The 18,559-nt window shown below is 34.3% G+C and overlaps 1 protein-coding gene across 5 annotated transcripts in view; it reads right to left on the bottom strand.

The window, feature by feature from the left end:
• The window catches only part of Mhcl (Myosin heavy chain-like), a 115,935-nt gene that overhangs the window by 69,214 nt on the left and 28,162 nt on the right, over positions 1-18,559 (bottom strand). For 3 of the 5 annotated variants that reach the window (XM_081974747.1, XM_081974748.1, XM_081974749.1), the window contains exons 6-15: positions 5,312-5,500; positions 5,081-5,260; positions 3,877-4,543; positions 3,693-3,814; positions 2,309-2,460; positions 2,071-2,253; positions 1,821-2,014; positions 1,548-1,761; positions 1,318-1,486; positions 1,082-1,264 (exon numbers count right to left, since the gene is read on the bottom strand). In XM_081974747.1, the coding sequence (XP_081830873.1) occupies positions 1,082-1,264; positions 1,318-1,486; positions 1,548-1,761; positions 1,821-2,014; positions 2,071-2,253; positions 2,309-2,460; positions 3,693-3,814; positions 3,877-4,543; positions 5,081-5,260; positions 5,312-5,500 (2,253 nt within the window). Of the gene's footprint in view, positions 1-1,081; positions 1,265-1,317; positions 1,487-1,547; positions 1,762-1,820; positions 2,015-2,070; positions 2,254-2,308; positions 2,461-3,692; positions 3,815-3,876; positions 4,544-5,080; positions 5,261-5,311; positions 5,501-7,834; positions 8,743-10,858; positions 11,022-18,559 lie in introns of those variants that run through there. The other 2 variants (XM_081974751.1, XM_081974750.1) reach the window with 2 other exon arrangements.

Here is an 18,559-nt window from a genome sequence, read left to right as displayed (position 1 = left end):
AGCCAAAAAAAATAAACAACTGTCGGTTGTTACATTTTACAGCCACAAAATGCAAACGTATAATTATAATAAAAAGTTTTAACTAAAAAAATAATTCAAGTTTTAATATAACTTTTAAAGGCAATTTAAGCTACACCAATTTGACCAATACTCCTTGAAATTCTTAACCCTTTGTGAAATAATAAGTATAATAAAAACAACAACTTGTATTTGATTTTTAATTAGAATTTGGGTAAAACCGTAAAAAACGATATTGCAGTGAGTCACTTGGTATGCAAATTGTATTTCACATGATAGAATATGATAATTAAACAAACTCACAAAAACAAGTTTTTCAAGTTTCAGTTTCCACAAAGCAGGGCAAAAACGTAGAGTTTTCCTGTGAATGATTCAACAATTTCTTGTTTCCCTACACTCCCATATTAAGATTCGTCATACCAGAACCAACGCGCAGCTACCAAAAACCAAACAAACTTGGCATGATACAAATTCCAATAATCTCTGCCAACATAAACGTCAATAACTAAATTATTTGCATGAAATTGGTAGTAGTAAGCAGTGTTGTCAGGTTGACATAGCTAAAATGTATGATGTTTCAAGTCTTTCTGTCAAACCTAGTTTTTAAGGATTTTCAAAATAATTCTTGAAACGTTGAAGAAAAAAGTTGAAGACTTTCGTTGAGTCCTCGCTGGCAAATTTCTAGAGATTTAGTAGTATTTAGGAAGCATCTGACATTTAAAAAATAATTCTAGAGGCCTTTAAAAGTAAGTCTAACTTAAAAATATTTACAAAAGGTTTAGGACCTTTTTAGAGCCCTTTGAAAATGTATGGCAGATTTTCGGTAGTATCTGAAAGTCTGGGGAATCTGTAAAATAACTATAGACATCTTAAAAAAGGTCTGGAAAGGCTTAAGCAATTTGTAAAGGTTTCTGGCCATTTTTGGTAGATATTCAGTGGTATCTACAGGCTACTAGCAATTCCAAAATGATTCTAGTGGTATCTGGCTTTGTGTTAACATGTTAGAGCATTGCTTGTCAATCACTTTACGATTTCAAACTTCTACAAGTAAATCAAAACTTACTTGTGAACGTAGAAGAGGAATGTTGATCAAAGCTTCTTCATTGTTTCCAGTCGGTGACTTAATGCTGATCAAGGAGCCGTTGCTGTCGCAAACTCCGGCGTTGTGCTGAGGAAGAAGACACTGAACAAAACCCAACTTCGTTCGCCTCAGTGTTTCAATCAGACCGTCTACCGTGAATTTCATCTAAAAATGAATATGCAAAATATTGCCAAATTGATAAAACCTATTTTATTCACTTGTAAACAAATGCTTTTCCTCTTAATAGCCGCGTTGCCTCCGGTAAAAGTCCTTCTAATGCTGGAGGCGCGTCTCAACGACTGTGAACCGTCCAAACCCACCACGGAACCGCTGAAATTAGATGCGCCAAGTCCTCTAACTGACACAAACAGTTTACTAATATCCTCCCTGAATTTAAAAGTTAAATAACAGTTTATGTTAAGAAACACAATTTTAGCACTAAATTTACTTGGAACTTTCTTGAAGTATTGTTATAGCAACTCTAGAAATTGGATTTTCTCTACTTTGCTTGAGCCACCCTTTGGTACCATATAGAACCGGGTTGGTGCCTTGTAGATGTTGCAAAATAAACTGTCCATTTCCAGGAGCCTTCCTCAGCAGCAGCTGGTGATCTCGATCTGCATAGTGGTTGAAAAGCTTCTCCAAAAACGAGTCATCGCTACCTAGTCAGGTCAAAAAGTTATTAAAATATTACTAACTCTAGTAAAGTGATCAAACCCACCTCCTGGATAAATGGCTTCCTCATCCAACAACCACAATAATCCCCTCCTGTCAGCTTCGTGAAGATCTGTTTGCGAGGTCCTTATGACTGTACTCTGAGCAGCCTTGTCCAGCAGGTTAACCAAAGGCTGAGGATTAATTAAGTTCTCATTTTCGTTTTCGTCGTACGAGAGATCGATGTTTTCTTGCAGATACCTGAATTAGCAAAACCTCTGTACTACCAAACATTAAGACTCTTTTAGAAGCCTTACCGGTCTTTAGGAGCCACCAAATTAGTATGATGAAACAGCAGCTGAAGACGCTCCTGTAAGTAATTATGACCCAAGTCTTCAAAAGTGGCTCCCACCTGTCTACCGCAAGTGGCGGGATTCTGGAATCCAGGAACATCGACCAACAAAATTGAGTTGCTAGTGTAAGTGTTGGCCGATATTGCTCTATAAAACATTAGGATAAAGTCAACGGAAATTTGTCTATACAATTATAACGAACCTGTTAATTAAATTAGTAACGCAATTGAACAATTCAGAGTACAGTCCCATTACTAAGCCTTCCACTGCCTCCAAACCTACCGCTTCTCTCTCAAGACCTTTGTCGGTCGGAGAAGGAGTTCTAAATGGTGCTCTGGGTTGATTAGGAGTCACCTAAAGAAAATTACACCAAAATGTTAATTGAAAAAAGTAGTAATGACGGAAAAAGCAGAAGATTATAGTTAAAACAAACAATTTAGACATTATGTTTCAGATATTATAATAACTAAAATGTAGGACAATAATTAATGTAAGCTAAGACTGAATTTGGATTTAAAAACACTGCAAATATCACAAAAGTAATTGAGACAAAAATTTGGGAATACTATCCCAAGTAAAGTAAAGTATCCCAAATTCTTCTAAAGATATTAACCACAATTTACAGCAGTTTCAAAAGTTGAGAAGGTTGTAGAAGCATTCGACGTTTTGAAATTATATATTTAATTATACGACGTTTTGAGTCTATAATGGAAGAATTGTAGTTATCAATGGCATCTGGCATTTTTATACAGGGTGATTCCAAAGCTGGTGCTTTCCTTTCACCTGCGAATAGGGCTTCAAAAAATAAGGTTTTTTTTTCTTTGACGCTTTTTAGAAATATGAACAATAACGAAGATACAGGGTGTCAAAGTTTTACTGAAAAAATTAAAATTTAATGATTTTGGCCAAACCACTTGTAGTAATTAGACAAAATTTTGTAGGTGTCAGTAGCTACGTGAAAAGGAAATTTTCCAAGAAACAACAATTTCCTTGCGTTTACCAGTGGCGCGCGTACATTTTTTTTAAAACATTTTCGAAAAAAAATATTACCCTACTGGTTTTTTTTCAACATAAAATTTATTATTGAATTCCTTGTTCAATTCTAAAAATAAAACCCCTTTTATTATTTTTTGCTACGACGCACCGCTTTCGAGTAAAAAAATAAAAACCGTCTTAATGCGTGCCTAAAATTAAATGCTGTTTTAATTTAAAATGTCAAACTACTAAAACTTAGTTCAAAGGCGGCTGAAATCTTTTGTTTTTGTTTATGTCTGTTGATAAGGAATAACCTGTAGTTAGTTAAAATTAAATTTAAGTTATTTTTTATTTTGTTTTTTTTTAGTAAAACTTTGACACCCTGTATCTTCGTTATTGTTCATATTTCGAAAAAGCGTCAAAGGAAAAAAAACTTATTTTTTCCTATTCGCAGGTGAAAGGAAAGTACCAACTTTGGAATCACCCTGTATATCCTGCAAGAAATAGTCTTCAAAAAATTCACAAGACTATTAAAGACAAAAACATTAAAGCTGAAGTATTTAGTAATTCTCAAAATATCCTATTTAATAACTCATAATAAAAATACCTACCATTCCACCTGAAGATAAACCAAAAATCACTCTGGAAAGTTCTTCAGCAGAAGTACCCAGCAGAGTGGCCGCTCGTTGAGCACTTTGAGGATTACTAAACTGGTATCTGTTATTGTGACCAGCTGAAATACCATTATGGATATCCAATTGAGTAAAGTACTGATATTTAAATACTGCAACTCACCTTTAACAGCTCCAGCGCACCCTAAATGAAAAATAGCAGCCAACACCGAGAAGATCACCTTCTGGTCCGCTTCTCCGATTCCCAAAACGCCGAAAGCCGCACAAGTTTTATGGAACTCTTGCTGCGCCCTCTGCTTATCTTCGTGCTTCTGCAGCAGACTCATCAAAAAATTTGTTTCATTTCCGGACAGGTTATCCAAGAAAAGTTCTTTCCGTAACAATCCTTCCACGCCGCACAGCAATCTGTTCATGATATGATAAGTGGTTTCTCCCTCCGTTTTCCTAGATATCCGGCTTTTTTCCAGCAATAGAATCTGGATGCTGGCAGAGGCAACCACTCCAGCTTGATCAAAGTCCAAACTGAAGATTTGCGTAAACCTGGTAGCGTTGGCGTTCATCACCGTTTTGCAATTGCCGAAACTTTCCAGAATCGTCCACATGGCAGTTAGTTTCTCCAGGTTTAGTACGTTGTTGGCAGCGCCTGCTGCGGTAACTAGATACTGAACGCAATGCCGGAAGTTGGAGGTTTTTCCAGAGCCGGACCGGCCTAAGAACACTAAAGATTGATCTCTGCGAGTAGACAGCATGTTGTGGTAGGCTGACTGGGCCATGGAGTAGATGTGGGGTGGCATGTCCTCTGATTTGCAACCTTTGAAGAGAGCTACCACCTGTCAAGAGAAAAAAGTTTGAAGTTTGTTGTTAAGTGGTTGAGACAGAGAGAAAATTCTTGATTTTTAGTACAATATACTACGACTGTTCCTGTTGACTCCATTATACCATTACTTTTACTTTAGTGACGCTGACACTTGTTGGTTACTCCACCTTTGGAGGAAATGCCGTTTATGAAACAAAGAAAGTGTTTCCTCTGGCTTAAACCGCAACAGAAACCTCTACGTAGAGGTTGACTTTTCAAGAATGTTATCGGCGTTTTCTACAGTATACAACATCATTGATATAGAGACTTAAAAAGCTTTCTCCATAGGTGGCGTCATCATCACAAATTATCTTGACGCTACCGGAGTAATATAATAATGGAAGCAACACGATTTAATTATGTATGTCAGCAAGTGCAAGGAATTGGAGAATTATTGAAATTAACTAAAAAAATATCAGAAGAAGCCATTAGTTTTTCAAAGAGGTTGTTTTGAAGCACATACCTGTCTATTACATTATTTAAAGGTCATCTGCTACTGCTAGTAACTTACTTTTTCTGAGTAGATAGCTAAAGGAGCCATAGGGTTGACCACCAGAAGAGTTCTACACCCAGCATAAGTATGAATCAAATTGGTTGAATACCTCTGTCTTAAGGTATGGAGGACACTAGACTCATTCAAATGTCTCAAAGCAGCCAGGTCTTCCGCCCGATCAAATTGAGGAGGATTCGCCTAGAAACTCAGTAAAAAAACGTGTTCTTGACAGTTTTTCCTACATTATACCTTCTCAATATCATCCTCATCCACCACTAGCACTTCTCCGGAATGTTCCAGACGTATAGTAATCTTTCCAGGTTCTGATTGGGAGTCTGGTTCCCTTCGGGCGGCCGCAAATCCGCCCCTGTGCATCAGCCATACTCTTTCTGCGTCCAACCATTGCTTCTCCTTTTCCAAGTGTTCTTCAGATTTCGCCTGAAACCAGAATTAAAACCATATAAAACCTCAATTTGTAGTTGCGTTACGGCAATTGGTTTAATGTAATGCTGTAACAACATCAACATTAACATACGGATGAGTTATTCGTGACTAGAGGCAAATTTAAATTTTTTCTACATTCAAGTGTGTATTCGACGATTAGAAACACTCTCTCCAATGGAAGCGAAACGAACAAATTAATTTGCTACATGTGCTCAAGATCTTAATATCGCCTTCGAGGCTCGAATTCGACTTCCTGACTGACCCGCTTTAAAATTGACATGCAAAAATCGGTACGCGGAATTTTCCAGTCGAGCTTTTAATATCTTTTGACTTGTCGAATGCACTTTAAACTATAGTAAAGTTAAACGGGTCGAAAAATGATCGGACAAGAACCATGTGAGTAGTGCGTATCATGTATGCAAATTGGTCTTAAAGTTGATAGTTTGAAAGATGTTTTACCTAAATTGTAATAAACTGTTTCTTAAGGAAAATCATCATTGCCTCATGGTTTTAAAGATGATAACAAAATATCTGGTTTGGGGGCAACCAGTTTTTTTTTGCATTTTTAGCATATTCCAAAAGTGTTGAAGGTTTCAAGGTGGTTGACATACCATTATCTCTACAGGCCAACATTTAGCTGTTGAGGCGTGGAATCTTGTCAGCCTTTATAATTCTATTTGACAAATATGGGGGATTTACGACGATTGTCTGCGAAGAGGAACCCGTAATTGTTTGTCTGATAAACAAATAAGATATAACCGCCATAAAACCAGTTTAATTTAGCGGACGCTCTTAGAGGCTGTTTAATTTGAATTTTTTAGTGTAAACAAGCTTAAAATGCATTAGAAAATCTGGTATTTTAAAGTACTATATTTCAAACTAAAATAGAACTGATATTAGGAGATATGTTGAACTTTTCTTAGTTTATTATCGGCATTATTGTGTCACGGGCATGGCATTAGAACAAGAATATTTCCATATAAGTTACTCGACCATAAAACACAGGAAAGTAGAGCGGCGCGGCTGTTTAAGACTATTTAAGAGTCTAATCTTTATAGCAGAGAACAAATAATGCAGAGCCCATTTTCAGAAATAATGAATATTAATATGTTTTGTTCTCAACAGGGGCGGATCCGCAGCTTTCCACTCGCTTTTCTGCTATTGTAAAATGTTGTATTTTTATTGTTGCACAATGATTCTATTCCGATACAGATTCATAATACTGATTCAATGCGAGAACAAGAGAATTCAGTTTCATTGTTTCGGATAGCTAAGTTTTTACTCATCTTATTAAAGTTCTCTCTTATCTTATTGCCGTTGAATATATGAGATAGATATGTGTGTTGATTCATTAATTTTACTTTCATTAATTACGGTAAGAGACAATCCAATATTGACAAATTTTACATAACTAACAACAGGCAGATGCTCTGGTTAAAATACATAAATTAAGATTTTTGGAACAATAAATATTGAGATGGGGCAGATTCGGATGTTCAGCTGTGGACACAATGATGATGATGACGATGAGTTGAAATCACTGTAAATTGAAGCTCCATTATATCCTTATACAAGTTGTTTCTGTTGAATCCTGAATAAATGATCCAGACAAAAATGCCATAAAAGTTCAAATGTGTCATTGAAATCGTGGATATTTTCCTGCCGTCAAATAGTAATTATAAGTTTTATAAAACAGGATTAATCTTAAACTCTGTCACTATCGAACCCTTTATAAACGCCATTATCTATAGCTTATTTCAAAATGACTGTCCTGCCACCAACTAGAAGTCAAATGTTAAATCGTACAAAAGCAAGTTTAGGCAACCAGTACTTATTAGGTATTTTTCACATGAATAAACAAAGCTGATAACATACATATAGAAAAACAAATACTCCAACACTTGTATGAATTTACTTTGACTATTTAAGTAAAAATGTTAATATTTGTAGAAAGTTTTACTTCATGTACCTAACCTAAAACTGCTGCCTTCAAGTAACTACTCGCCAAAATAGACGAAGTGGCAATAAAATTTTTGTAAAAGCTGTCGAGATGTAATTCAATGGTTTTCTCTTCAGATAATCTAGTTTATTAAAAAAAAAAAAACTCAAAAACGACAATGTTACTAACGAATAAATGTTACTAATAGCTCCAAAATATAGGGCAAAGTTAAAAATACATCAACTGAAATTTCCACATATGCACCACTAAAATGGCCCACATGGCCTACCTTGTATACTCGTACTATTTGGTTCAATATTATGACTTCAGCACAAATAAATAAGTTCCCCATCTTATTGACCAACGATCTCATCTGCATATTAACTCACCTCTGTGTGACGTACAAACTCTCCTAAATCCTTCAAACAATTGGTTTTATCACTAACATTAAAGTACCCCAAAAACTTTCTACTGCTGCTCATCACTGCCACATCACTATACTCTACACACTTCACCTTATTCCTCCTAAAACTACCTCTAAGGTAGCTTCTTGGAGGGGCTTTAGGAGTACTTTGTACGGATTCAGGTTTCCCATTTCGCTTAATAGATCCATTCCTCGATCTAACAAACGGACTCTCCTCTCCAGGTTTATCTGCATTGTTAACCTTCTTCTTCAACGCTCCTCCATCGTCTGAGTTCTTCCGCAGTCCACCCATCCAGCTTGCTTCATCCACATCGAAAATATCCAAATGACGCATCTTGGCGGTTTTTGCTTCAGAGGCTTTGGTACCGCTGCTGTACAACCTGGTGGTTACATCGTTCTGTTTTCTCAGCACTTCCTCAGAACTTTTGGTCTTATTATCGCTCGAGTCTATAGAGTCAGATTCGCTAAAATTTTCTGAACTGATGCTGGCTGTTTTGGGTTTTGGTGGTACTGGAGGTTTGGTTTTTGAGCTTCGCAGAGAAGCAGTTCTCTGGAAAGGACTGGAGTCCTTTTTAGAGCCTCTTAAAGAAGGGGATCGTTGAAATGGTTCGTAGGTACCATGACCGTGCGCTTCTCCCTTACATCCGGTGTGCTGGAGGGTTTTCTTCTTTGGAGTGGGAGAGAGGACATCGCTGTTCCTCAAAGAGTTCACGAAGGTGGACGCAAAATTCAACATACTATGTAGGAGACTGTTTTTGGGTCTAGTTTAACGTAGGTAAAAGTACGTCAGATGGTCAAATCGATCAATGGCGCTTCCACGACGAATAATAATGGCTTGCGCAAACTGTCAAGGTCTGGGCCGGTGTGACTTAACTTTAACATATGGTCTCGATTATTAACGAGAAGGTGTAATGCGGGTTTTGCAACGATTTATTAATTTACACGGATTTTACACTTGCAATAAGAGTCGTCGAAAGGATGCAAGTGCCCCAGGTTTCCTTTTTAGGAAGAGCTATAACCTTCGTCAAGGCAAACAATAACCACGTCCAAGTCAAACTTTCTGATTTCGGTTAGTATTATTTAACCGCTTAAATCCTAATCGAATTGGTCAGCACTGATCGACTAAAACTTCCCACGACAAGAACAGGAACAAAGAATAAGTAGGAAAGCGAAACAGCGTGTACGTCCTGTATATTAATGAAGTTTTAGGTGTGCAATAAAATGCAACCGTATACAATCCCACGTGGATTTCATTAATAAATAGACAAACAGACCGTTAATTATAATTGAAATTATTAATGAAATGTGTCGGTCGCCTACGTGCATAAAAAAATGGAAGGTCGACAACTAGCTTGGGAGTTTAAAGGAAGCAAATAGACTAAAAGAGAGGAAATCAATTTTGTTAACTAATTAACAACGAGATCGTAAATATTGATTACAGAACCGTGTGACCAATCCAGAAAAGGAGCCAGACTCAAAAGGGGCGCAATAAATAGTACCCAGGACAGAAAGTTAATTTGCATAACTCAGGACTGTCGCATTAATTACCTTCTTCAAAACCGATGAAGATGTTACTCTCAAATCGAATTTCACTTGTTAAGTAACAAGAAAACGTGGATACCTAACGCTAATTGGTATCGGCCGAAAGTTTGCCAAAGAGATAAAAATCGATGGACAAATATGTAAAAGAGCAATTATCAAACGGCGATACTCAGTTGGTAATGCACGATAAAGGCGGCTCGAAAATGACGAAGTAGTTAAACACTTACAACTCGTCACTTTCCAAAATCGGTACTACCAACACTAAAGTCATTAATAACGAAAATGAAACCTACAGCATTCCCGGATTAACAACAACCTATTGTTTTCTTGCTCAATCATAATAATATTCATTGTAGGAATCGTGATTTATTATATGATGTAAGGCTGTGGTAGCGATTTGCATTTCTTTCAAGGTAACTTTCAGACACCTGAATTTCAGGACCTTTAAAGAATATGTAAACATTTCGAATGCTAATTTTAGTTCTCAAGCTCTGCAAACATGCTGAGCTGTTAGTAAAAGCGAATAGCTAATATAGAGTTGTTAATAGTCCTTTATTGTTTACAAAAATGACAACTTTTATACCGTATCTTGAAAGCTGCAATAGTAAGAGAAACTGCTTTTTTGGTGGTTTATGAGAATAATATTTTGTCCAATATTCAAGTGAACAAACTACTTATTGGATATTGACAGTTAAACGTAGGATTTAAATAATAATAGTAAGCTAATTTAACAGTCAGATTTGCCGGTTGTTAAAACTTTGTTTCATTCCATAGAAAAGCGTTTAAAATTGTATGAAAATAACAACAGAAAAACTCAACTAACTTGACCAATAATACTAAAGCAACTATTCATTAAAATTGCATTTATAAATGTCCTAACAAAAAATTTGGCACATTTCTTGTTCTACACAAAAACAACTGCCATTAGTATTCCAGTTTCAAAATCAACAATACCAAAGCATCAAAGCAAGGACGTCAAAGTTTCAATGTGTGGTGTTGAATAATATATGGCAGGGTTATTGGACCTATTTAAGAATCATTGAAATTGACAGCACTAGATCATTGAAACAATCGAACCGAAAAAACACTCTGAGATGATTAAAAGGAATACTTTGTTGTGTCAGTTGTGTCTCTTAAGTAGAATTTTATAAACAGGTCAGTTCAAAATAACTGAATAAAATTGAGTCAACAATGTTGCCAAAGTGAAGAATAATTTTAAAATAAAAATTGTTAATAATTTAATCTGAACTTTGAAAGCAAAGCTTCAACAAAAAATTGCATAGAAACTCATCAAACATTTTAAAGAAAAAAGAAACTCTTCTAAAGCAAAAATGTTAAATTCGGACCGGAAAAGCTGGGGCTTACATCTAATTGACACAATTAACTATGAGAAGATTGAACTTTTGGCCCAAAAATCTTTGTTAAACCGACTTTAGGGTTAACATACCCTAAAAGTTGGCAACTACTCGCTACCTAAAACCGACGCATTACACTTCTCGCTCAATCATCAAATTTCAACCGAAGAAAGCCCCAATTAACACTTATAAAATTTCACTACAAGACACTTAACACAGATCGTAGCAATAAAGGCCGATTCACACTGCCATCGGTCGCGCGATCAACGCACGTGAGCGCCGCAAACTGTCAAACCGAGCGGACTACGAGCCAATGAAAAACCGATCTAAACTCGGATTAGGTTAAGCCACATGGTCCTCCCCCAATCCGCGGTTTGATCGTGCAAACCCGGCTTTAGTTTGAGGGTGTGTAGGGTATTCAAGTTAATGGCGCTCGATAATTACATGCATCTAGGTATACATAAGCTACTTTTTTATGTAATAGTTTTATGTAAATGACGCCGTCACCAGCAGGTTTCGGAGAACATGACACGTTTATTAATAACGCGAAATAATGTTATAATTCACTTCAGGTGTGTTGGAGTTTGTCCGTAGAAAAAAAAAACTGTAATTAATGCACAATTTGTTGTTTTCTATCTCAAAACGTTCGGATTAGAATCGTGAAAGAGAAAATTGTTAAAAGGAAATGTCAAAAAAGTGACAGAAAGATATATGAAATAATTAATGAAAGAGAGCCGATATGAGTCTAAGGAAAGCTATGATTTCCTTTAGATAATGATTAGATACTGAAGAAAGTAATTTAAAATGGAAATTCTGTCTGACACGTGCGTTAATTGGAAAGATCTATATTTAGCCACAAATACAAGCATTGTAAATATAATAATTACGTATAATTGAATCAAATATGACAATAACTGTTATTACCTGAAAATATCCATGTTTCGATTATTTCCCAAGGGGTAGTAAAATGTTGTACACTAATTCCTAATATGCCAGTAATGTCCACTAATTTCTTGTATTGCCCAGTAATTCCTAATAATTAACCTAACCTAACCTAGCCTAACAATACCCACTAACTTCCTGAATTATCACAACTGGAGAGTCTAGAAAAACCTTTTTTAATTAAAAAAAGTAAAAATAAGAAAATATGCGTGCAACGAATTAACCCAAATGGGATACCCTGTATATTTTTTCATTTTTGTATTCTACGTCAAATTCTAGACATATTTCGTGTATTAATGCCATATACTCGTACCTATCTGTATCCGTTTCTGAGATATTTACCATTTCATGTGAAATTTGATATTTTTGGTTTATAATTTTATTTTAATAATAAATATTTTTAATTTATACATATCAAGAAAGGTTTTTTTTCTTGGTTTTTGTGTTTTGTCATGTTAGACAAGGTTTGTTCTAGGAATGGGCGCAGAAAAACGTCAAAATATATAATACAGTGTGGTCAAAAAATCAGTTCTAAAAAAGGACAGAAAGTCTAGTTTTTCAAACGAAACACATTCTTATAATTCTGTCTGATTACCTGTTCAAAATTAAAAAAAATTGTACTACGCCCCTTATTTAAAAAAATCACTTTTAAAATTGATACATTGAACCACCCTGTAACTGTCAAAATAGCCGAATTAATGAAGGATAAAGTAGTACTTGTCAAGTTCAGTCAAAACTATCTTTATTGTCACACACAACACTTTGTATAGACTTTTATATGTCAATGGATAAAAAATAAAATAGGTTTTCAAAACAATATGGCCGCCTGTGTTGATGGGTTGTTTTGTTTGGCTGCCAGAGGGCTCCAAAGCTAACTAAATGTTTTTCTTGACTGTTACCGCTCTAATATCTTTAAAAGATTTTTTTTTAAATCGGGCAGATACGGCCCTGATATTTCGCACAAACCTAGCACAATGATTGCCAAATCTAGAGTAGAAGCAACACTATAGAAATACAATCATTAAGGTCGATTTTCGCTTACACTAATTGGCCAACATAACGCAAATCCCATTAGGATAGTGGCGGTGTTTCAAGCAAATTTTACCCTTACGAAAATTGTCATCAAGTAATGTCCACTAATTTCTACAGTTTGTACACTATAATGCCCCAGTGGTTTTCCTTCTCGTTATTTCCAGGAGCAGTTTATCAACAACTTTTATTGTAATCAACGTCTTTTTTGTTCAAATCAAAAGTAAAACTGTTAAGAGGATAGACAAACAAAACTCATTACAGACTATACAAAATGGCCGCCAATGCAACATTTCAAAACATGAAATCTCCAATAACATCTTAAATAGTAATGTCATTTAATGTCAAATACAACTTTAAGACGCCATTTTAACATGAATGACAGTATCTGTCATAAACTGAAAACCTAAGTTGATGTAACAGATTACTCTATCGAACAAATTATAAAAAGTAAAATAAGTCCAAAAAAAATTATGAAAAGCCACTAACAAATGTCGAGTAAAGCAAAAAGAAATTAACCTCAAAAATCTTTAAAAATTAATAAAAAGAAAGCTAAGAAAAAAACTTACAATAGTACAAAAAGGAAAGAAAGTACCTGAACAATTTATGTTACGTAGATAAGACAAGGAAAAAAGTAACCTAAAAATTATGAACAAAAACTGACGTGCAAGCTAAAGAAAACTAAGAACATTTCAAGCACATTAGAAGGCCCAACTTAGCAAAACAAAAAAAAATTAATCAAAAACAACACAAACAAGAAAAACGAGAGAAAAAAGTGGAGAGAGAAATGCTACTAGGACTAAAAACTAAAAACTAAAAAATTGGTCTTCCTATAGAAATAATCGAAAGTTATCCATAAGAATCTCGAACGAACACCCTGTATACTAATAGACTATCTAGAAATAAAGTAGACAAAAATATCTGCAAGATTTGTACAATTCAATACAGTTCACAAAGGAAAATCAATAAAACCACCATAATACAGAGTGATCTAAATCTAATTTGCATAAATTCTCCAGTATCTGATACATTCCAATTTAAAATCAATATGTATGACAACATCCTCAAGTAATTTTGTTTGCGTTTCTTTATTTGAGTAAGCAGTATTACCAACTTAGGCATTTTAAATAAATCCTCCTTGAAAGCCGTAAATGTAAATAAAACGAAGCCACCACTTTGTCAGTTGCCACTCAGAATATTAATTAAACCAATGCTGTAAACATTGGCCCTTGAAACCTGATTCAATTCAGTTGCACTGATTTGTTGAATTTAATTCAGATGTTGTGCATCTAGCACAACAGACTGTGTTTTTAGCAAATTTATGTGTATTCCATGGACAAACTGAATCATGTAAATGTAAATTGTTTGATTCCTCTTGATTTGTAGTTTGAAAAATCAATATGTATTGTGTCACAACAGCTAAACTTTCTGAAAAATGCTTCCTAATACTTTAAAGCCCAGAATTAATGATTATAAAAATGCAACATGCATTGGCACTTTTATGTCATTGGAAATTTAATAAAATAAAACAAATGACGTTACAATCCCTGACTTACATCCAAATCAATTTAAATTGCTGCTTAGGAACCACATAGTAGTCATCATCAAATAAATTTACCATATAAATAAATAAAAGACAAATCGACTGTAATTTAATAAATTTAGTTAGTGCATATCATTCAAAGAACTCCTTTATAGGGTTTCGTGACTTGAACTGACTATTTGGACAAACGAGATATTCAAACTTAGTCCAAATCTTATGGGATGTATTTTGGTTAAGGAAATTCCTCCTAAAAATAGCGAGAAATGGTCGTGCATAGAAATTTTATTGTAAAACGCTTCTATGTCACTTCCGTTGAGCCTTATTCATAGAACGGACACTTCGTGACTAGTAAACTATATAAGGTTCGAAACAGTCGTTCTGCATATAAAACGCAGCACTTTTCCACCTTCAGGACATCGGACTAGTATAAATTACTTTTGCCTTACAACGACCAGGTGCGCAGAGTTCTAGGTATCAAAGACCTAACCCTAGAAGATATTTTATAAATCATTCACAATTAATAATTTATATTTTTTTGTGTGAAGGTCGGCCAGGCTTGATCTAGGGCATTCTAGTACGGTTATTGTATGGTAATTAATTCCAAACAGACGACAGAGACGGATATTGTACCTTTTGGAATGCGGCTGTGTAAATCATAAAGTACATTTTCGACACATTTTACAGTAAAATTCGAGCAGTTAAATTTTACGACTCTGGTGTATGTGTATTTTACAGTTGAATGACACAACCAAAGTTTTACAACTTTTCTTTCCTGATGTGGGTCTTTGATAAAACCTTTTCCTGAAGGATTGTTTTCCTATTGACCTTCCGCACTTCTTTTCCATTAAAAACGTGGGCTGTTCAAGTTTAAACACCTCTCCACAACTGGCGTCTGTATCAGTTTTTTTTTTCGCAAACCTGAGCCGAATCTATAATTTGCGCCACTACCAAAGCTCTATGCAAATGAGACTTTAGAAGCATTGTCGACGAACGAAGCGTATTTTACGAGTATGCCTACGAGAATCCATTCCACTTCCCACTGTCCAAACACACAGAAAAAAAAAATGAAAATTTACACCGCCGGAATAATACAATCAATATAAGGCGATTAGCAACAAATTCCCTTCTAAACAAAGACCGGTTATTAGTATGTAACAAATTTCCCAATAGGAATTGGCATGATCAGAACAGGAAGATAAGCTTGTTCATTTCAGAGTCGTTGCCTAATCGGAGCCGTATCGTTCTCACAACTATTCCACGACTACAAAATTAGAAGTAATAAATGCTTATTAACAATTTATTGCTGAAATCGCTATTAAATTTACCATCTATTGTGTTGGACTTAGATTTATAAGGATTGTTGTGTTTTTCCATGACTTAAAAAGCTAGCTGATTAAAAAAAGTTGTTCTAAGATGGAGATGGACAGTTTAGCAATTTAGAATTTAGATGCAAAAATTGAGAGAGAAAAACACAATTCAATTTACGTTTATTTTGAAAACTATTAAATATTTTGATACAAATTTTGTGGTGGCACTATTTTTTTTTTTTGGTTGGTTTGGTAAAGTTATTATTTGTTCATGGGAGATGTGCTCTATGAATGTGGATACGAATTTCTTATGTAGGAGTTATTTCTTCGGATTATACTCAGTTGAATTATTAACTGTGTTACTAGGTAGTTTCTTTGGTAGGCATTGCATTTTTAAGGAAAAGTGATGTCACATTAAAACAAATAAAATTTATGAATTATTGGTCTGATTTTTTGGAATTTACAAATTATGACATTTTTATAACTCCTAAATCTTTCAATAACTAAATATCTAGATTTGTTTTTTTAAAAACACTTCAGTATACTAAACATTGCATTTTAAAGAAAGTGGATTTTTTATATAAGGAATGAAAAGTCACAGAAGACAGAAGAAATTAACAGTACTAGAGATGATTCAATAAATTCTCAGAAAATTAACTCTGTCAATGACCTAAAACTTCATGTACATTCCAAAAATAAAATAAAATACCTATATGGCTTTCTATTTGAAAAAGTTGTATTTTTTTAATATTTTTGTATCGCACTGTATACCTATTTAAATACTCTACACGAAGATGCCTATTTGAAAATTTAATTTTTTGTATTTTCTCTAAATTCCATTAACAGAATTTTAAATAAATTTGTTTAAGGTTTGCTGTCCAGCATTTTCATAATTTACTTAAACTTGCTTTCAATTATCTTAGTATATTCTCTAAAAATAATATTCTGAGAATTTTCCATCTCTAAACAGTACAAGCAAAAAAACGAAATTCTAAGGATAGAATTACTTTTTTCCTAAAGAAGACTGTTTTCAGATTAAAATGGTACTTAAAATTGGCACAAAACCAGGTAAATAAGGTCACAATTTAAAATCTGTACGGGATGATATTAAATAATAAGTAATCATCGTGTTACCACAGTATAAAAATAGTCTTTTTAGACTGTGGTGTTACTATGAGTTTGTCAATCTGAAGCCAGAATTGTAACTTCCATTAACTTTGGCAAAAAAAATCAGAATAGACTGCAAAGTCTACTAGATAATTAACCTAAAAAAAAACAGGTGCCAACTTGCTTATTTTATATGGAACATCCTGTATATTATTCCATTTTCGTATTCTCCTCAAACTTGTCAGAAGAATACGTTCATGTAACACATTAACGATATTCAACTGTTCTGGAGATAATGACGGTGTGGAAATGACATTTTTACATTTTGGAATGTCATAATATGGCAATGTTTGGCAGGTATCAGTAATTTAACTGAAATTATATATTATTAATTATTTGACACCTTACACGGTCAAAATTAAAAATGTTAACGAGTAATGGATCTCGAATAGTTAAGGAAGACAACAGACATTTTAATCGCTTTGCTCTATCTACTACTTCTTTTACAAATATAAAGAAGTAAACATATAGCTTTTTTTTGAAATAATTTTATAAAAGTTAGTTAAAAGAACAACAGGTCTAAATAAAAAATACCCTACAAATTGAAATAGACGGATTAATGAAGCAAATACTCAATGAACTATCAAGTCAAATTATTACTCTATTTTTGTACTAATTTTGGTTTTGAATCACACGGTTTACTGTGAACGTTTCTACCACCGTTGTGGCCATCTTCAATTCAACGTAGATTTTTGTACTTTGTATCACTTTCACAATTTTAATCACTAGTAAATCAAATATCGTTCTAGTCTTTTGACTTAATGATATAGCAGTAACAAAACTTTAAAAACGCATATCATTGAAAAATCTATTTTTCCTCGTTTTAAAACAGACATGTCGCAGATAGAAACTTTTAAATGATAAGAGATTTTTAGAAATTCAGACAATATCTTTTATTTTTGACAGCTATAAAATACGTAAAGAAGAAGTTCATCATCTAGCCAGTTTTTGGTCGAAAAAAAAATCGATTTTTTTAAATGTAAAAATACTATTCACTTCCGAAAGCAGGAGCTTTAGTATATCAATAACCGAAGGCAATATATACTCAAAAATAGAAAGTGGACACCTTTTTCCACTTTATAAATTTAGATCGGGCTTTTATAATCCGTTTTCTTTGACGCTGGATTTCTAAAAACAGTCACACGAAAATAGCTACATTTTTAAGGACTTTTTTTCCCATATCCGTTCTGCCACGACTTTGGAATTCTAAAGTTTCAAGTGGAAAATTTTACACCTTTTACACATCAGTAAAACTAACTACTCCACCTTCTCGACCTTATTGCTTAACCAAGCCAGTTTTTTGCCACACGATTAAATGTGTTTAATCCTTTTAAGGAACAATTCATAATCCAAATGGTTTAATCGACTCGACTTAAAGTATAATGAACCATTCGAGAACCTGACTTCTCTGATTTTTTTTCCAAGTACACAACAAACGTCGAAAAGTCGGCCAAACGGCTAAAAACCACTTTAGTGTCGTTCTATTTGGCCGGTGGGCGAACCAAACGAGGAACCGACAAACCGTTCAGTCGGCTAACATGAAGTATTATACAGTACCCTGAATTGTTATTTATACCTATCCATTAGTGCCTCATGATTTCCCATTTGGCAACCTTGACAAGCTAAAGCGATAAAGTTACTTAATCCCCCAGGTAATGTAAGGTATTTGCAAAGGATTGGATGATTGGAATTTGTTACCATGTCGTGCCTCACTGGACTATAAAGCACAGTGAATTTAGTTATAAACTCTCAAGGGCTTAAAAATGAAAATCCTTTTTTTTTGTTCAAAACAAATCCGACTTATG

This window comes from Ips typographus, linkage group LG3 (genome assembly GCF_016097725.1).
Source record: "Ips typographus isolate SLU linkage group LG3, UJ_Ityp_2.0, whole genome shotgun sequence".
Classification (NCBI taxonomy): Eukaryota; Metazoa; Arthropoda; class Insecta; order Coleoptera; family Curculionidae; genus Ips; species Ips typographus.
This window is presented reverse-complemented; position numbering and strand designations above follow the sequence as displayed.